The sequence below is a fragment of the Lepus europaeus genome, chromosome 1 (genome assembly GCF_033115175.1).
Source record: "Lepus europaeus isolate LE1 chromosome 1, mLepTim1.pri, whole genome shotgun sequence".
NCBI lineage: Eukaryota > Metazoa > Chordata > Mammalia > Lagomorpha > Leporidae > Lepus > Lepus europaeus.
In genome coordinates, this window is record NC_084827.1 from 100381828 (window position 1) to 100403403 (window position 21576).

The 21576-nt window shown below is 40.1% G+C and overlaps 1 protein-coding gene across 3 annotated transcripts in view; it reads right to left on the minus strand.

Moving 5' to 3' along the window:
• The window catches only part of CCDC148 (coiled-coil domain containing 148), a 288961-nt gene that overhangs the window by 127075 nt on the left and 140310 nt on the right, over positions 1 to 21576 (minus strand). For all 3 annotated transcript variants that reach the window (XM_062187023.1, XM_062187013.1, XM_062187032.1), the window contains one exon: positions 17908 to 18114. In XM_062187023.1, coding sequence (XP_062043007.1) covers positions 17908 to 18114 — 207 coding nt within the window. The remainder of the gene's footprint in view (positions 1 to 17907; positions 18115 to 21576) is intronic.

Below are 21576 nucleotides of genomic sequence, written 5' to 3' on the forward strand. Positions count from 1 at the left end.
TTCCAAGAAGTCTTTGCCTATGTCAATGTCTTGCAGAGTTTCCCCAATGTTCCCTAATGATTTGAGGATATTATTTCATAGATTTAGGTCTTTGGTCCATTTTGAATGGATTTTGTATAAGGTGTAAGGTAGGGATCTTGTCTCATATTTCTGCATGTGGAGATCCAGTTTCCCCAGCACCATTTGTTAAAGAGACTGTCTTTGCTCCAGGGATTGATTTTTGGCTCCTTTTTCAAAGCTAAGTTGGTTGTAGATGCATGGACTGATATTTAGAATTTCTATTCTGTTCCATTGGTCTACAAGTCTGTTTTTGTGCCAATACCAGGCTGTTTTGATTATAACTGCCCTGTAATACTTCTTAATCAGGTATTGTGAATCCTCCACCATTGTTTCTATTGTATAAGATTGCTTGAGCTATTCAGGGTCTCTTGTGTTTCTGTATGAATTTTATCATTTTTTTCTAGATCTGCAAAGAATGTCATTGGTACTTTGATTGGGATCGCATTGAATCTGTAAATTGCTTCTTGCAGTATAGACATTTTGATATTGATTATTCCAATCCATGAACATGAAAGACTTTTTCCATTTTTCAATGTCGTCTTCTATTTATCACTTTGGTGTGTTGCAACTTTCTTTGTAGAGATCTTTGACCTTTATTTAATTCTTTTTGGAGCTATTGTAAATGGGAGTGATCTTTAAAAGTTCTTTCTCAGCCATAACATTCTCTGTGTATACAAAAGCTATTGGTTTTTCTGTGTTCATCTTCCATCCTGCCACTTTACCAAACTCCTCTATGAGTTCCAATAGCCTCTTAGGGGAGTTATTTGGATCCCCAAATATAGAATCATGTCAACTGCAAATAGGGATAGTTTGATTTCTTCCATTCCAATCTGTATACCTTTGATTTCTTTTTTTCTTGCCTCATGGCTCTAAAACTTCCAGGGCTATGTTAAATAGCAATGGAAAGAGTGGGCATCCTGGTCAGGCTTTGGATCGTAGGGCGAATGCCTCCAGCTTTTCTGCATTCAGTGAGATGCTGGCCATGTGTTTGTCATAAATTGTCTTGATTATGTGGAGGAATATTCCTTCTCTACCCAATTTGCTTAAGGTTTTCATCATGAAAGAGTGTTGTATTTTATCAAATGCTTTCTCTGAATCTATTGCAATAACCATATGGTTTTGATCTTCAGTTTGTTAATGTGATATATCACATTTATTGAGTTGCAAATGTTGAACAATCCCTGCATACAAGGGATAAATCTCATTTGGACAGGGTGAATGATCTTTCTGATGTGTTATTGGATTCAATTAGCTAATATTTTCTTGAGGATTTTTGCATCTATGTTCATTGGGGTTATTGGTCTACAGTTCTCTTTCTCTGTTGTATCTTTTTCTGGCTTAGGAATTAATGGGATGCAGGTTTCATAGAAGGAGTTTGGGAGGATTCCCTCCCTTTCAATAGTTTTAAATAACTTGAGAAGAATTGGAATTAGTTTCTCTTTATTTCTGGTATTTTTCAGCAGTTTTCACAGAGTTTTACAATTTGTTTTCATTACTTTGGCCATCCTATGTCTAGGTATGGTTTTCTTCATGTTTATCCATCTTGGGGTTTACTGAACTCCTTTTAAATACAGGTTGATGCTCTTCATCAGTTGTAGTACTTGACTCTTCATTTTCTTTTTTGAGAGTATAATGACACATAATAAACCTTTTACCATGTTGTATATTTCTCATATTCTTATTATGGTTTTGATTTTACTATTTTCTCTTTATAAATATTTTTTTCTGGGCTTTTCCTTCTAGGATGTCCCATTTTTCTTTAATTTTATACGTTTTTAGTATTTTGACATATTTACTTTAAATGTAGACATTTATACATACACATTAATATCAAGATTCATTTTCAATTCTCTTTATATACAGAAGATCAGTTTAGTATATATTAAGTAAAGATTTCAACAGTTTGCACCCACATAGAAACACAAAGTGAAACATACTGTTTGAGTACTAGTTATAGCATTAAATCACAATGTACAGCACATTAAGGACTGAGATCCTACATAAGGAGTAAGTGCACAGTGACTCCTGTTGTTGACTTAACAAATTGACACTCTTGTTTATGGCCTCGGTAATCACCCTAGGCTCTTGTCATGAGTTGCCAAAGCTATGGAAGCCTTTTGAGTTCACCAACTCTTATCATATTTAGAAAAGGTCATAGTTAAAGTGGAAGTTCTCTCCTCCCTTCAGAGAAAGGTACCTCCTTCTTTGATAGCCTGTTCTTTCCACTGGGATCTCACTTGCAGAGATATTTCATTTAGGTGGTTTTTTTTTTCTTTTTTTTTTCCAGAATGTCTTGGCTTTCCATGCCTAAAATACTCTCATGGGCACTTCAGCCAGATCCGAATGCCTTAAGGGCTGATTCTGAGGCCAGAGTGCTGTTTAGGACATCTGCCTTTCTATGAGTCTGCTGTATATCCTGCTTCCCATGTTGGATCATTCTCTCCCTTTTTTGTTCTATCAGTTAGTATTTTCAGACACTAGTCTTGTTTATGTGATCCCTTTGATTTTTAGACCTATCATTATGATCAATTGTGAATAGAAATTGATCAAATGGACTAGTGAGATGGCATTGATGGGATTAAATTGGAATCCCCTGGTATGTTTCTAACTCCACCTTTTGGGGCAAGTCAGCTTGAGCATGTCCCAAACTGTATATCTCCTCCTTCTCTTATTCCCACTCTTATATTTAACAGGGATCAGTTTTCAGTTAAGTTTCAACACTTAAGAATAACTGTGTATTAATTACAGAATTAAACCAATAGTATAAGTAGAACAGACAAAAAAATACTAAGGGATAATGTACTAAGTTGTTCATCAGACAGCAAGATGGCGGATTAGGAAGGGAGCACACTGATAGTCTGGGAAGAGACAGTTTAATAAAAGTGGAGATACTGTAGGTTCAAGGAAGAGTAGGGGAAGAAACAGCAGAAGAAACTCTTCTGGAACTAGCGATTCACAGTGGATCTGTGTGGAGAGCCTGGGAGCCCACAGTTCGGGACACCAGCAGCAGACTCATCACACCAGCGTTGGAATGCGAGGTGAGGTGAACCTCAATAGCCCGAGACACCGGTGGGAAAGTAGAAAGAGGAGACTAGAGGGAACGAGGCTTGAAACTCTGTGGGGAAAAGTTCACCAGGCTAACTAGAAGAGAGAGAGAGAGAAAAGGGACTGATACAGACACGAGTTTCTCTCTCTCTGCCCACGTCTCAAAGCTATTATTAAAATTGCTATATTGGTCTATTATGTTATGTTATATGTGTGTACATATTGTATGTCCACATGGGAAAATTTTATTAAGAGTTTTATATTAAATGGCTTATAGATAAGATTGTCCATAAATTTAAGCTGCTAAAATTAATCAAAGATACATTTTAATTTGTGTGACCTGAATCTGTGTATCATATGTTTTATACTTGTTGGTAGAAAGAAACTAAAAACATTTTATATGTTTGTGCTTAAGTTTACTGGTTAAACAAACTACAGCATGTTAGATATTTAAGAGGTGTTTTCAAATACATGATTCTTAAAATTTATAGAAAGCATTGGACCTTCTGGTAAATGTTTTCTTAAGTTGTTAGCTAATGGTTGAAACTGTTTGCCAAGTATTCATGTAATATTGCTATTGTCAGCAAGCGATCTAGGACTTGCTCCCTCATTTCTCTATTCTAAGCCCAACTTGTTCTTTCATTTCTCAATTCCCCTCAAGGTAGGAAACTAATTCTATTATGAAGGGATCTGTAGGACACACAATTTAATCTTTAGACCTTATAAAAGAGATGGCTAACATTTTTCTGTAATAGCATAGCCAAAATAAGAGTTTTAATAATAATCTCATAGCTAGATTTACTTCGCCATCAGCGAAGTATACAGTAAGTAGAAAAAAACCTCCCTTTCAGACCAAAGGGAAAGAAAGTTTTTAAGTGAGAATATAATTTTCCTCATGGGCATTGTCTACCTTAGGAAAACTACTACAGTACATGCCTGTGACTATAGACTTGTAGTTCAGCCCACCGAAGATTAGAGATGGGACACGGGCACTCCCTTGACTTGCATCCTCTGGTCTGCTTTAACACAAACCAGGAGGAAAAGAAAGCTAGGCATCAGAAGCAATGGGTGGCAGGCCTATTAATGGCTGATCTGTACAGTGATCTGCCCTCAAGCAGACCCAACAGGCCAGTCCACTGCAGTGGCTTTCAAAGTGGTAAGCCTGGGCTTCAGCAGAAGTCAACTTGTGAAGAGCCCTGGCAGCTATGCCAGCCAAGAGTTGGATCACTGGAAATGGACCTGCCCTGGAGTCGAAGGATGCCAGGTCAGAGCCACAGATCTGATTGGCTCTAAGCTGAAAAGCCCTTAACTCAGCCCAGCTTCCAAAGTGACCACTGCAGCTGCGGAGATAGCCAAGTAGGGTCAGCAACATTGCAGGCAGAACTGTAAATTTCTTGTTAGAGATGCCACCTGCCTTTACCTGGCCAGCTCTCCTCCCAGGCCAGCCAAGTAATGAAAGTCAACAGAGTGCCTTCCCCTAGGAGGTTCACACCTCCCTTAGGATGTACCCCATGTGAAGAGATAGATAGGTCTGGGCCTCTTAACTTACAAGGCCTAAAGCCCACCAGATTATTATCAAGCCCCTTCTATCAGGTTCTATTTGCCTCTCAATCAGAAAACTTCATTGTAGCTTAGACAGCACCTTTCTTAGCTCCTCTAATAATGACTCTGTCCTTTGTTCTAGGCCCTGTCTAGCGCACTTGGGCCTCATTCCTTCGTAATCATAACCTCTACTCTACCTCCAATGGCTCTACTCCCAACCTGTGTGTACTGATGGTCCTCTTCCCCACTTAATGCTGTATAAGACCTGGTTAATGCTACTCTCAGGGTCATTGGTTACTATCCTCACCCTGTCTTTTATGAACTTGTCTAAATAAGATCAGAGTCGGCGAACTTGGAAGGCTTCCATAGCCTTGGCAACTCATGACGAGAGCCTAGAGTGGTTACTGGCACCATAAACTAGAGTGTCAATTTGTTAAGTCAACAACAGGAGTCACTGTGCACTTGCTCCTCATTTAGGATCTCTGTCCTTAATGTGCTGTACATTGTGATTTAATGCTATAACTAGTACTCAAACAGTATGTTTCACTTTGTGTTTCTATGTGGGTGCAAACTGTTGAAATCTTTACTTAATATATACTAAAATGATCTTCTGTATACAAAGAGAATTGAAAATGAATCTGGATGTGAATGGAAGGGGAAAGGGAGCAGGAGAGGGGAGGGTTGTGGGTGGGAGGGAAGTTATGGGAGGGGGAAGCCATTGTAATCCATAAGCTGTACATTGGAAATTTATATTCATTAAATAAAAGTTAAAAAAAAAACAACAACATAAAGTTGTTCAACAGTCAGGTCAAGGGCTGATCAAGTCACTATTTCTCATAGTGTCCATTTCACTTTAACAGGTTTCCTTTTTGGTGCTCGGTTAGTTGTCACAAATCAGGGAGAACATATGATATTTTTCCCTTTGGGACTGGCTTAATTCACTCAGCATTATGTTTTCCAGATTCCTCCATCTTGCTGAAAATGACTGGGTTTCATTGTTTCTTACTGCTTATAGTATTCTATAGAGTATATGTCCCATTATTTCTTTATCCAGTCTACTGTTGATGGGCATTTAGGTTGATTCCAGGTCTTAGCTATTGTGAATTGAGCAGCAATAAACATTAAAGTGCAAACAGCTTTTTTGTTTGCCAATTTAATTTCCTTTGGGTAAATTCCAAGGGGTGGGATGGCTGGGTTGTATGGTAAGGTTATATTCAGGTTTCTGAGGAATCCACAGACTGACTTCTATAGTGGCTTAACCAGTTTGCATTCCCACCAACAGTGGGTTAGTGTCCCTTTTTCCCCACATCCTCGCCAGCATCTGTTGTTGGTGGATTTCTGTATGTGAGCCATTCTAACCGGGGTGAGGTGAAACCTCATTGTGGTTTTGATTTGCATTTCCCTGATGGCTAGTGATCTTGAACATTTTTTCGTGTGCCTGTTGGCCATTTGGATTTCCTCCTTTGAAAAATGTCTATTGAGGTCCTTGTCCCATCTCTTAAGTGGGTTGTTTGTTTTGTTGTTGTGGAGTTTCTTGATTTCTTTATAGATTCGGGTTATCAACCATTCATCTGTAGCATAGTTAGCAAATATTTTTTCCCATTCAGTCGGTTGCCTCTTCACTTTCCTGACTGTTTCTTTTGCAGTACAGAAACTTCTCAATTTGATGCAATCCCAATAGTTAATTTTGGCTTTGACTGCCTGTGCTTCCAGGGTCTTTTCCAGGAAGTCTTTGCCAGTGCCAATATCTTGCAGAGTTTCTCCAATGTTCTCTAATAATTTGATGGTGTTGGGTCATAGATTTAGGTCTTTAATCCATGTTGAGTGGATTTTTGTGTAAAGTGAAAGATAGGAGTCTTGCTTCATTCTTCTGCACATGGAAATCCAATTTTCCCAGAACCATTTATTGCATAGGCTGTCCTTGCTCCAGGAATTGGTTTTAGATCCTTGGTCAAATATAAATTGGCTGTAGATGTTTGGGTTGATTTCTGGTGTTTCTATTCTGTTCCATTGGTCTATCCATCTGTTTCTGTACCAGTACCATGCTGTTTTGATTACAACTGCCCTGTAGTATGTCCTGAAATCTGGTATTGTGATGCCTCCAGCTTTGTTTTTGTTGTACAAAATTGCTTTAGCTATTCGACGTCTCCTGTGTCTCCATATGAATTTCAGCATCATTTTTTCTAGATCCGAGAAGAATGTCTTTGGTATCTTGATTGGTATTGCACTGAATATATAAATTGCTTTTGGGAGAATGGACATTTTGATGATATTAATTCGTCCAATCCATGAGCATGGAAGATTTTTCCATTTTTTGGTATCCTCTTCTATTTCTTTCTTTAAGGTTTTGTAATTCTCATTGTAGATATCCTTAACATCCTTGGTTAAGTTTATTCCAAGGTATTTGATTGTTTTTGTAGCTATTGTGAATGGGATTGATCTTAGAAGTTCTTTCTCAACCGTGGCATTGCCTGTGTATACAAACGCTGTTGATTTTTGTGGATTGATTTTATATCCTGCTACTTTGCCAAACTCTTCTATGAGTTCCAATAGTGTCCTAGTAGAGTTCTTTGGATCCCCTAAATAAAGAATCATATCGTCTGCAAATAGGGATAGTTTGACTTCTTCCTTCCCAATTTGTATCCCTTTAATTTCTTTTTCTTGCCTAATGGCTCTGGCTAAAACTTTCAGAACTATATTGAATAGCAGTGGTGAGAATGGGCATCCCTGTCTGGTACCAGATCTCAGTGGGAATGCTTGCAACTTTTCTGCATTCAATAGGATGCTGGCCATGGGTTTTTCATAAATTGCTTTGATTGTATTGAGGAATGTTCCATCCATACCCAGTTTGCTTAGAGTTTTCATCATGAAAGGGTGTTATATTTTATCAAATGCTTTCTCTGCATCTTTTGAGATAATCTTATGGTTTTCCTTCTGCAGTCTGCTAATGTGGTGTATCACATTGATTGTTTTGCAAACATTGAACCATCCCTGCATACCAGGGATAAATCCCACTTGGTGTGGTTGGATGATTTTTCTGATGTGTTGTTGTAATCTATTGGCGAGAATTTTATTGAGCATTTTTGCATCTATGTTCATCAGGGATATTGGTCTGTAATTTTCTTTCAATGCTGGATAATGCTTTCTTTTAGACTTTTAACGTTAGATCTGTTTCACTTTTGTCCATGGTCCTAAAGTGCAGCCTCTACTCCTCAGTTTTCAGATGTTTCTGGAGTATTCACCAAGATCTCTCCACTTTGGCTGGGCTAAAACTCCAATACCTACTACTCTCCAGAATTATGTTCTGTGAGCTTTGAAATCTCCATTCAGCTCTGAGCCTTCTAGTAGCTGTTACCTGTTATCCTTTCAGTAGCTCATCCTCTGCATTTAGAGCTTACGAACTGGCAAAGGACATAAGGCATTTTTATGCACATTTTGCAGGCTCTTTATCTGCTAAATCTTCATCTTTAGTGTCCTGTCTGCTATATCTCAGTTTCTTTGCAGCACCAGCTCCAATTTATCTGCTTGGGTTATGTTTCTCTCCACCCCATATTGGAAAATGACCCTATGATGACATCTGGGGTGGTTATGGGGCTCAAACTTAAAGCTTCACTTACTTCAAGGATCTTATCCAGGCTCTGGTTGTCCAAAGCCTACAAACAATTTTAAAATATTTGTTCAAGTTTTGTCACTGTTTAGTGTGTAAGAATGAGTCTGCTACGCTTTATCTATAGAGTGGGAGTTCAGAAATCTTCTTGAATTAAAGAATCATTGAAATCAGACTCGTGGAACCTTCCTCTGAATCTGTTCTCCAAAAATAAAGGAGGATGAAGTCTGTAGGAAAGGAGTAATCGGAAGGAGATGATGCAATGGGAAACTATCAAATGCAGAGGAGGGATTTAAATGATATTTATTCAAAAAAGTATCTTCTACCTCAGCTTCAGCTGATTTCCCTAACTATCATGGCTTCTTGGGTTTACACAATGAAGGGTCAAGGAGCACAAAACCAGGATGAAGTGAAGAAAATTAAGTGCCTGGAGATTGTATTTATGCTTGCAATATGCCTCAGTTTTATAGGTAGCCAAGTTTTATTTTAAAACTACATCAGACATCTAGGGTATTCGATATTGACAATCAAGTCTTGTACTTCACTTCTTAATGGCTCTGCACATCATATACTGGTTTCTACAGCAAGCTTCTTAATAAGGTAAAAAGAAGGTGGTGAAAATAATGCTGTACTGGGAGGTATTCAGAAGAAAGGGGGGAAAAGTCTGAGGCTCATACACTTCAACAAAATATACTGAGTACCCATCATGCTCCAAACACTGAAAAATCCAATGCTAGGGAGAGACAGAAGAAGCTGATACCAAGATGAATAGGTAGGGTTCCTGCTTGCAGATGCCTTAGGGCCATAGTTTTGTTTGTTTTTTTTTTTTTCAGTGTGCCATAATCACAATCACTAGCACTCAGAGTTTATGTGTAAGGTGTACATAGTGGAAACTATTCATGGAGTAGGATCTAAATTATTGACACATGCAAGGAAGTTTGGCAATTATTATAAGCAAAGTAGTGCCATTGAGGGGTTGTCATCAGGGAATGGCATAATCTAAATTTCATCTTAGATGAAGCATTCTTCCTGCAACTTAGGTAACCAGGATGTTAAGCTTAGGCACTAGGGGATGATTCAATAGTTTAGGAAACATGGCCAGAGCCCAGTGGTAGATAGGAAGGGGTAGATATTTAACAGATAAAGTTTTATAAAGTTGGTAAGTGCCTATAAGGATGATGGAGAAAAGAAAGTTAAATTTCAAGAAAGAAGTGTAAATTTACCCTGGGGAAAAAGATTTCCATTTTGGATGTGCCTCTGTAGATTTCTAAGTCAGTACAGTCAACCTACAGGTAGAAATATGAGATTCAAGAGAGAACTGTTTGGGGATTGCAAAAAAGATTGGAGAGCAATTATCATATCAAAGTAAGTAAAATCATGGTGGTGCTCAGAGGCAATGAAGTAAAGAAGAGCAAAGTGCACAGAGAGAAACCTGAGGGAATACCATGGATTTAGTGGGTGGAAAAGGAGAAGTATACAGGAAGACTAAGGACCACTTTAAGAGTCTGAGGTAGTAAACAGTGTCAATGAGTAGAGTGATCAGGGCTGGTGCTGTGGTGCAGTGGGCTAAGCCACCTGCAGCACTGGCATCCCATATGGGTGCTGATTCAAGTTCTGGCTGGTACACTGCCAATCCAACTCCCTGCTAATGTGCCCAGGAAGGCAGCAGAGGATGGCCCAAGTGTTTGTGTCCCTGCACCCACATGGTAGACCTGGAAAGAGCTTCTGGTTCCTGGCTTTGGCCTGGCTGCTGCAGCCATTTGTGGAGTGAACCAGCAGACTGAAGATTCCATCACTCCCTTCCTCCCTCTTTCTTCCCTCCCTCTCTGTAACTCCGCCTCTCAAATCCTTTAAAAAAGAAGTGTAATTAACAGAGAAAAGAAGTAGAGCAGTACAGTGGAGTCAAGATGAAGATTGTTGACTGTCTTATGTGACATGGAGGTCACTGGTGACCTGGGGGAGAAAAGAGAATTGCGATGGGCTGGAGAGGTCAGGAGTCCTAGGAACAATTCTGTAGATTATTCTCTCAAGAAGCTAATTTCCAATGAAAGTGTAGAGATAGGGAATTCATAGGGGCTAGAGGATGGCTGAGAGTCAAGAGAAAGTTTCTTCAGCTAAGGAAGACAGAACCGATGTTGCTGTGGATTCGTTTCTGAGGGGAAAAATGTGGTGGGGGCAAGAGGCATGGAGTCACCACACAGACCCCGGGAGTTGGGTGAAAGCAGGCCTGAGGCAAGCAGCCTGCAGACTCATTTATTTCAGTTGCTAAAGCAGCTTATATAGCCAAGGCAGCCAATCTGGTCAAGGGGCGGTCTATGCCCTAACCAATCACACCCTGTTGCCAGGCAGTTTCTGAAGCCATCCAATCACAGCCTATTGCCAGACAGGCTCCATTGTCATGTGGTTTCTGAAACCATCCAATCACAGCCTGTTGCCAAGCAGTTTCTGTTGCCAGTGGCCATCTTGGCATGGCCTTCTCATTCCACCACAGAACCACATTGACAGGCAGATAGAAACACTACACAATGTAATAAAGTCCAAAATAAGGAAAGGAGAAAATTGGTAGAAGCAAGTTTCTAATGTCATTAAATGGGTCATAATTCTAAACATAAAGCAGAGGACTAGACTTGTATATGGGGGATGCATCCCACTTTGTCCAGAGGAAGGTTAGGGACTGTAAGAGGCAGAACATAGGCTGAGGCATAAAGGAATTCAGGGAGTCTTCTACTCCTCAGTGACGTACTATCTAGATAAAGCAGGGAGTGATGTGTGTAGTGAGAGTGTGGGAATGAGGGGGTATGGTGTTGGGAAAGTGTCTCAGAGCCATAGAAGCTACAGGGAAAAATGGGAAAAGTAAGGGCTCATGTAGCACTGAGATCCTAGATGACATGGATACCCAATTTTTTTTAATTATTTATTCCAAATCTGGACTATCAGGTCATTTCACATTATGGTCCTTCTTGGGGTTAAATATAAGTTTTTTTTTTTAAGATTTATGTATTTGTTTGAAAGGCAGGGGAGGAAAGAAAAAATTTTCCATTTTTTGGTTCACTGCCTAATTGGCCACAATGGCAGAGCTGGGCCAGGCCAAAGCCAGAAGTCTGCAACTCCATCTGGCTCTCTCACATGAGTAACAAGGTCCCAAATACTTGAGCCATCTTCCCCTGCCTTCCCAAGTACATTATTATGGTGGTGGATTGGAAACAGTATCTACAATTGGCTATTTAATCCATTGTGCCACAGCATTCTGGCCTCAAAGATGAGGATTTAATGCTGCTTGATGAATTAAGAAGTTATTATGGGCATTGGCCACTTATGATGTGGATATTTCCCCAATAGCATTCAACCACCCAATATGGAAGCAAAGAAAATAAACTAAGAGACAGCTCTAGGAATGAGGTTCTCTGGTTGTATGGTGGAAAAACAAGAATGCAAAGGACCCAGGTACATAGCTAATACAGAATCTGAGACTGGATGCTGGTGGGGGGGGTGGATATAATCTGGGAGAATTTGGGAGATCAAAGAGCAGGTTTGCAAGAGCTGTAGAATTAGGGCTCTCCTAATCCCCTCTGGTGTGAGGCCTAAATTACTCTTCTTGCAACAGCAACAGCTACTGTCAGAAAACCAAAATAAAAGAGTGTGTGCATTATTTCAAAATTCCTTTAATATTTTTCCTGAAAGACACAAATCATCTAAATCACTCCTCCTCACCAAAAGCCCCTTTAAATTCCAAGCCTGAGAACAAAATTATGGTTAACTGTTTAATTAATGTTTATTATAGATAGCATATTAGCTACAGAAAGGCCAAATTTATGATACAACGAAGTAATACTTTTCACACTCTATGGCTCTAGTATATATCACATTGGAACCTACAATATAATAAATATTGTCTATTATGTGGCACAATTCTTGTATGCAAACCTGTGTGGAGCAAGATAATACTGGATTTCAAATTGAATGAGCTGGTATAAACCTTAGACAAGCCACTTTATCATTCAGGACTTGGCTTTCAGATTTGTAAAATGAAGGTTAGGGATAAATAACCAAGTTTCCTTCAGGTTTTAAAAATTAAAAGGAAAAGGAAGGAGGAAGGAGATGGGAGCATGGGCTGGAGGAATGGTAGGGTGAGAAGTATCACTATGCTTCTAAATCTGTGCATACGAAATATATGAAATTTATTCATTTTGCATAAATTTTAAAAATGAAAAGAAAGCAAGCATAATCTAACATTCTAACTGGAAATTATTGAGTGATCTCTTTCCTTTTATGATATATATTTTAGTCCCAACTACAATTTATTGAGCCTCAGTCCCAAATCAGAAACAAAAATTCTAATGATAACATCCTCTCAAAATAGAATCCATTTTGCCACAATTTACTGTATGTCCCAATTGCTCCATTTTCTGTACACATTTATCCCTGGGAGGTTTCATTTCTGAAAATTCAGATATTGGTTCACCCTTACGTTCGTCCACTTTGTTGCTATAATAAAATACTTGAGGCTGGGTAACTTACAAAGTAAGGTGGTCTTTTCGGCTCTTGATTCTGATGGGTGGAGGATCCAAATAGCAGGGCACCTGATGAGGGCCCCCTGACTGCATTAAAAAATGGTGGAGAAATGGAAAGCGATCTAGGCATGTACAGAAAGGGTCAGACGTGTGTGGTGGTCTCATTTTAATCATAAACTAATCTTACAAGGGCTAACTCCAAGAGAATAGCATTAGGCACCTTCAAAGACCGTGCCCCCTGTGTCTAATTACCTTGCACTAGGACCCTCCCTCTAAAGGGTTCCTCTATCTGTCAACACTGCCACCCTAAGCCTCTAGCACATAAAACTCTGGAGGACACATCCAAATGACATCTGAACCACATCAAGCTTTCTTGTATCCATGCCGCTGAGGAGAGGCAGCATTATGTTGTCTCCTGGGGCCACACCCTTGATTCAGCAGGTGCTTTCTCAGCTGCAACCTCAGCACATCTCAATTGAGATTTGTGATTGGGGATACTGTCGGAAAGTGCATAAAAAGCATCTATTTGAATGCCCAACATACAGAAGCACTCAGTACAGTGCACTGAAAACCAAAATGCAGCATTCCTTTGGTCTCCCCATTCAGATTTTCTTCTTGTCACCATATAGAAACTCAGCAGGTTGCATGGTCCACTCCTGTGTTACAGAGCAGGGCCCATGGTAACTTTAAGTCATAAAATACACATCCCTAATTCAAAGATCAAGTGTTCAGTTCCAAAGGATTTGTCAACTCCTCATTCTTCATTCAGAGATGACTTTCCTTTTGTCCCCTAGATGCTTATGCCATCAGGGTTCCAGGTGGGAGAGAGAAAATCAGAGGAGAGAGGTGGAAGAGAGGACACTGAAGTTCTCATTGAAGTGTTGACTGACACTATCTTAAGTAAACCTGGCAGGTGGCTGATGTCAGCTTGCCCTCCCAACAGTTTTGCTGCCTTGACTGTTAGCTGGGCTTCTACTGAAAAATGCCTCTGATATGGACCATGTAAATTTTCCTTTGACTAGCCATTTCTGCTCATCAGGTTCCCACTTACTATTTCACCTCACTGTTCTGGAGATTCACTCACCATTGGCAGGAGTCTTATTGTTCAGAAAAATCTTGGGTGGGATATCTTTGACAACAATCCCTTGCTACTTAGCCAATGGTTTCTTAAATAGAGCACCTAAAAGATCAACAAGTTGTATTTCATTAGGACTGTGTAATTTCCATTTTGGTATAGAAAGTTGAAATGTTGCTTCCAGTTTTTTAACTGCAAAAAAAAAAAAAAATGCTGAGTCACCTATATCGGGACTTTTCTTGGATTTGTCAGAAAGCAGAAGTCATGGGGCAACAAGGTAGCTGGAAACTTCAGATGCAGGAGAGATGCGATGTGAAGACAAGCTTACCTGTGGCAGAACACCGAGGAAGACGAGGCCACCAAAGCAGATGAAGAGATTTCATAAGGAATAAATAAACTTGAATGATTTGAACAATTTGGCAGAGCTTGAGCATATAGAACCTTTAGAAGTCACGGACACAGGTGAATTTTCACACTCATAAGCTTTCCTCCACAGATCTCACAAGACACTCACAAGAAACAGCAAGGCCAATCTAGGCAAAAGGGAGCCTACGAGATAGGAACGAAAGCCTGTATCTGCTGGGGAAGACCAGCAAACCCATCAGGGCACACGTGTAGGCCCCTGCTGCTGGAGGAAAGGAATGGAGAAGCCCTCTTCTCCTGGAAGAGGAACAAGAACTGTCCTCAGAACGATCACCAAAGGCAAGAGTCAGAGTTTTTGTATCATGGGAAAAACAGCAGGATCACTGAGTAGACCCTAGTCCTAAGACCCAGGAAGACACCCCCTGCCTGTGGCTGACACTGCAACAGAGAAGCAGAATGCCAATTCCCCATCAGGCTAGCAAATGTCTACAACCATCTAGGGCAGGGGAAGCAACAAGAGTGTGGCAAGCTATCCTCTCGAATGCACACACTCATGCCCACCAAAAGCAAGGAACACTAATTGACCAAAACTAGATACAACTGGTGAAAGGAAAAGTTGATATATCCATATTGTAGGATGCTAGCCAGCAATAGAAAGGAACAAACTATCAAAGTAAATAATATGGCTGAAACTCAAACGCTTTGTGCTAAATGATGAACGTCAGCCTCAAAAGGCTACATTTTTATGACATTATGGAATGGCCAAAACGATATGGATGGAAAGAGAATGGTGGTGGTCAAAGACTGGTGGACTGCAAAGGCGTATGAAGGATTTTTGAAGGGTAATGAAAGGTTCTACATCTTTATTGTATGTATATGTCAGGCCTTTTTCAAAACTTACAAAAATGAGGGGGTTACATATATATTATATCTCAAAAACACTTAAACAGAACTTCATTAAAATTAAGTTTTGTTCATCCAATGACATTACTAAGAGAGTGAAAAGTCATTGAGAGAAAATAAAACAGCTTGTATACAGAATACATAAAGAATATATAAATGAATAACAGAGAAGTAGACAACTCAATGTAAAAAAATAAGTTAAAGACTTGTGGACATTTTACAAAGAGGATACCCAAATGGATAATGAGTATGTGAAAAGATGTGTGGCCTATTTAAGTGCCCATGAGAACCATAACGAGGTACCAACACTCAGTTACCAAAGTAAAATTAAAGATCGGTAATGCCAAAGTTGGTGAAGATATGAGACAACTGAAACTGGTTGTAAAACTATTTTGACTGTTTCCTAATGCTAAATATACCTGAACCTTAAAGATCCAGTATTCTATTGAACTATCTAACAGAAGTGAGTAGACATGTTCATGAATGTTCATAGCATCGTCTTATCATAACAGCAAATCTGGAAACTGAAAATAGCCATGAACAGGAAAACAGAAATAAATTGTAGTATATGTTTACAATTAAATATTACACAGAAACTAAATGATAAATAACATGCAACAAGGATGAAACAGATACAATGAATGCAAGAAGTACAAAGGAGTACATATGATTCTATCTATAAGTTCTAAAGTAGACAAAATTCATCTGTGGTGATAAATTCAGAATAGTTGTTACAGGTTGGGAGTATTTACTGAGAAGACCCATGAGGGAGCCTCCTGAGTTGCAGGAAATATTCCATATCTTAGTCTCAGTGGTGTTTACATGGGAGTAATCCTAAGTAAAACTTCATCCAATAGCATACTGTGCACTTAACTACATGTATGTTTACCTCAATGCAATATAATACACAAAAAACTTCATCACATTGCTCAAGAGCTGACGATAATGCATGCAAAATGGATAAATGCAAACTAGGAGTATAGTATAAGGACATGCCAAGGCCCCTGACTCCTGGGTTTCTCTTATCAACTTGCAGATGAAGATGAAACATGCATTAGCTCTTGGTAGATCAATCTTGATGCAGCTTCTTTTCCTTTTAGGTCCTAAACTTAGGCATTGTCAAAGAAACATGTTTCTGTTTTAAGGAGATGCAAGGAAGATATCTTTTCCGCTAATACTTTTGAAGAGACATTATGTTTTTCTATGCAATTCATTGCTGTAGCATATTGTCTGCCAGTTTACTTTTTCTATCAAGGGAACAAAAACGTCTTGTTGTGCCATTATTCTTGTGCCACACCATTTATCAGTAAATCAAGATTTGTATACTTTACCATATATATGCTGTCTCAATACAATCTGTTTTTAAGGGCCTCTGCCAACACTCCTAGGGAGGCCAAATCCACATCAAGCCTCTAGGACTCAGGCCCCTGCGATGGTCCAAGGGATGCAATTGCTCCCAACACAGCAGCTCCTCTCACTTCCTGTCATGCCATGGAGCAGTTCCTTTCTATTTCCTGCGAGCATCAGACACCAGTTCTCAGCCCTTCCAACTACAGGAGCTGCTCACTAAACTTTCCAAGCCACCCTCTAGGCACGTTTACTGGGTCTGAGGAAGAAGAAAACTTCATACACACTGCAACATCTTGTTAAGAGCTCACTTACACACAGTCCAGCAAGCTTGCACCTACATATCTCCTTGCAAACCTCTCTTCTACTTCATAACCTTGACTTCACATCTCATTGATGTGTAACATCTAAGAAGCTTTCTACCAGGGTTAGATATTTGACAATTGGTTCTATATTTTTGCCAACACTTTACTCTGGTACTCAGCATCTATGGATAGTGTTGGATGTTTTCATTAAAACTTCAATGGGGGGGGGGGGGAGGCAGGGCAGCGCTGTGGCACAGTGGGTTAATGCCCTGGCCTGAAGCGCCAACATCCCATATGGGCACTGGTTCGAGACCCAGCTGTTCCTCTTCTGATTCAGCTCTCTGCTATGGCCTGGGAAAGCAGTAGAAGATGGCCCAAGCCCTTGGGCCCCTGCACCCACGTGGGAGACCTGGAAAAAGCTCCTGGCTCCTGGCTCCTAGCCTTGGATCGGCACAGCTCTGGCCATTGCGGCTAATTGGGGAGTGAACAAGTGGATGAAGACTTCTCTCTCTCTCTCTGCTTCTCCGCTCTCTGTGTAACTCTGACTTTCAAACAAAAAAATCTTTAAAAAAAAAAAAAAAGAAAGAAAGAAACTTCAACATAGGGCCCAATGCTGTGGCATAGCAGGTAAAGCCACTGCCTGCAGTTCCAGCATTCTACAACAGTGCTGGTTCAAGTGCAGGCTGCTCCACTTCCAATCTAGCTCTCTGCTATGGCCTGGGAAAGCAGCAGATGGTCCAAGTCCTTGTGCCTCTGCAACTATGTGGGAGACCTGGAAGAAGGTCCAGGCTCCTGGCTTCAGGTAGGCCCAAATCTGGCCATCACAGCCATCTGGGGAGTAAACCAGAGGATGGAAGATCTCTCTTTCTTTTTCTCTCTGGCTCTCTGTAGCTCTTTTTTAAATAAATCTTTAAAAATAAATAAAACTTTAATATTAAAATTATTTTATAATAACTTTAGGGTCAGGCCAATAAAATAAATTGACTATTTTTGATTGACAAGAATCACAATTTCATAAAGTTCAAACTGTTTTATTCAAGATAGACTTAGAGAACCTGAATCTTAGGTTGGGTTTAAACAAAGGGGGAAAGTGCATTCTTCAGTGAATCCCCAGTCAAATACTGAAATGCCTTCTGTGAGGCATCTTACCTTGGCTTTCAGATCAGCACACAACTCCTGTTGCCTTTTCCTGTCCTTAGCCAAGGTGCTTTCCATTTCATGAGTTGCACAAGCCTCTGCGAGGGTCAGCACAGCCTTCTGTATAAAATCTTTCCTGTTCTTACGCCAATTTGACATCAGTATCCTTCGCTGCTCCCTAGCAAAGTGATATTGGTCACAATATTTCTCATGCTCAACCTGAAAAGACAACAGATGGTAGACACTTATCATTAAAATGAAACTTTATTTTGTACCATTGTTATACAAATGAGTAAAATGAATAATAGCTAGTGACTTTTGAAAAACTGGGGGCAAACATCTTAGTAGTAAACCCAGAAACCAGGACCCAAATACTAGCTCCAGAGTGCTGAGCTTCTGGCTAACTGGGGACAAGACATCTTATGTTTCTAAACCCAAAGTTTTCTCATATCAGGTGGAGTCTGAGCAGGTGGTCCTTAAAACAACCTTCATTTATAAATAGCAATGATACCATTAGCATAAAGCAATGTTTCCACTCATACAATTTTTACAATAACCTATCTTTAGTTTTAATATTTTCACAGTTGCATCTGATGTCTATTTGACAATGTGCTAATTTACATAAAATAATTACAATAATCCTGAAGAATCAGTGTTACTCTTCATTGCTGAAACACTCAGACAATAAAATGACTAACCATAAATTACTGCAGTGATGCTTAGCGCATGCCATCAAAGGGAAGCAGAGGCTTAGAAGGAAGAACAGAAATGCAGAGCCTAAGCGGGTGATGCTGGAATGCTCCCCATATAAGCTGGCTTGTCAAGGTCAGAGCCATTGATGTAACTCAGTCTTCCATTGGCCAGGATAGCCTATACTCTGAATTTGATACATTGTTTAAACCCTAGGTGGCATGAGAAAAGAAGCATCAAACAGGATAAGGTAGATACCACCTAAAATAGAGTAGGTATGATTAATTAAGCACACAAAGAAGCTGACTATGGTCTCAAACCAAGTATACAAGCTACTAAAATCTAGTCATTGAACTGCTTAGCTTTGTACTATAAAAGCAAAAACACTTAACATCTGTCAGACATTAGGAAAGGTAGCATAGTTATCTGCAGCCCTATTCACAACAGCCAAGACATGGAACTAACCTAGGTGTCCATTGATAGTTGAATAGATGCAGAAATTGTGGTACATATGTCTGATGGGATATCATTTAAAAATGAGTAAAATCCTGATATTTGCAGATAAATGGATGGCACTGGAGGTCATTACGTTAAATAAAATAAGCCAGACACAGAAAGATGAACATCACATGTCCAATCTCATGTGGAAGTTTTCTGGAAAAATGTTGATATGACCTTAGAATAGTGATTACTATTATAATATATTAAATATTAATATTATAATATGTATAATTATATACAGTATATAATTATAAAGAGGATAGGAAGAGCGGAAGGAGGACAGATAGAGGGAGATTGGGTAATAGGTACCAAAACACAGCCAGATAGAAATAGCAAGCTCTAGAGTTCCACAGCATGGGAAAGAGGGGTGACTATAGTTCACAATAATATATGAAATACTGTATAAAGAACTAGAAGAAAAGAGTTGATAGGTTCCAAACACAAAGACAGAATCAGGAAATGGAAAGGCTAGTTGCCTGGTTTGATAGGCTTATGTTAAGTAAATATGTTGAAATATAGCACCGTAGGGGCTGGAACTGTGAAATAGTAGGCTAAACCCCCGCCTGTGGTGCCTGCATCCCACATGGGTGTCAGTTCATGTCCTGGAAGCTCCTCTTCTGATCCAGCTCTCTGCTATGGGCTAGAAAAGCAGTAGAAGATGACTCAAGTGCTTGGGCCCCTGCACCTGTGTGGGAGATGTGGAGGAGGCTTCGGATTGGCTCTGTTCTGGCTAATGTGGCCATTTGTGGAGTGAGCCAGCAGATGGAAGACCATTCTTTCTGTCTCTCCCTCTCACTGTCTATAACTCTGCCTCTCAAATAAATAAAATCTTTAATAATAAAAAATTGTACTGTTCCCTTCCAATAATGTGCCAGTATTAGATATTAAGCAAAACTTTAACATAAATGAGACAGAGAAAGATAGCAGCTGAGTAAGATGATCTGGTAGACATCTCCCTGCAGACATAACAATTTCAACAGCTTTAACCTATCAAGGCATCATCACAAAAGTCAAAGAGGCCAGGTGAGAGGCCACAGTGCCCGTTTGTAGTATAATAATAAGATACATTGAAGAAGACAGGAAAGAATTTCCATGTCACCTCTCCCAGCTCCAAGTGGCACAGGGTAAAGAGAAATGTCTCCCAATTTGGGGAGAGAGGAAATTAAGTCTCAATCTTAGACTTAAAAACCAGTACCAGGGCTGCTAATGTGGAACCCAGAATAGACAGATACCCAGGGCCTCTGATCCTAGGACAATACTTCCAGACTGGGCCTCTGGACCCTCAGTAGGCAGATGGCTACAAGACTATATCTACCTTGGCTTCCCCAACATAAAGCAGCCACTGGGCAGTAGGGTGGGACATGACTTTAAGACATTGCCTTGCTGAAAAACCTGTGAGCATTTCGGACATAGAAAGCCAAGATTCTGTGGCAAAAAATATTCTACACGAAGGATCTCTGTGAGACCTAAGTGGAAATAAAGGGCCATCAAAGAAGGATGTACTTTTCTCTGAAGGGAGGAGAGGACATCCACTTTGCTTATGGCCATGTCCAAATACCGATGGAGTCTATGGTCATAAAAGGCTTCTATAGCCTTGGCAGTCCATGGCAAGAGCCTCAGGTGATCACTGACATCATAAATAAGAGTGTTAATTGTTAAAGGAACAACAAAAGTCACTGTGTACCTACTCCCCATGTAGGACCTCCATCCTTTATGAGTTGTACTGTGAGAATTGACTGCAAATCTTGTTCTCAAACTGTACTCTATATGTCATGTGTGTGGGTACAAACTGTTGAAATCTGTGCTTAACTTGGAGTTGGTCTTATATATAAAATCAAACTAAAAATGAGCCATAATGAAGGGGATGGGAGAGTGAGAGGGAGGTGGGATAGGAGTTGGGGTGGGAGGGTGGGTTTTGGGGAAAGAACCACTATATTCCTAAAGTTGTATCTATGAAAAATGCATTCATTAAAAAAAAACTTAAAAAAAGATATTGCCTTTAAGCTCAGAGCTGGAAATTTTACAGTAGGACCCAGCACCAGATGAAACACAAAAGTCTCTATCTGCAGGCCAGTATTCACAGATGCACCTTCTAGATCTACCCTGCATCAGGCAGAGACTCATACCCTGATAGGATGGATATGTTCTGACCTGTATCACAACCAGTCTCATGCAGGCCTTATATACACCCTGAGACTATTCCAGGCCTGGAGACTAGGAGATTCAGGAGTTGTCCAGCTTAGTGTCAGCCTGGGTGGCCAAGGGACTACTACATCCAGCTATCTCCCATCCTCAGGCACACAGAAAGGAGTAAGACCTCAAATGGAGAGTAGACTGGGGAAATGAAAGGCTATTTCAGGACTTTGGCTTGAAGCTCAGTGCCAGTCCCACTGTAGTGAGACCAAGCACCAACTGGAAAGAGGTGACAAGCCTCCATCCCCAGGCCAGCACTCACATACTGAGCCTCTAGACCTGCCCCAACATGAGGTA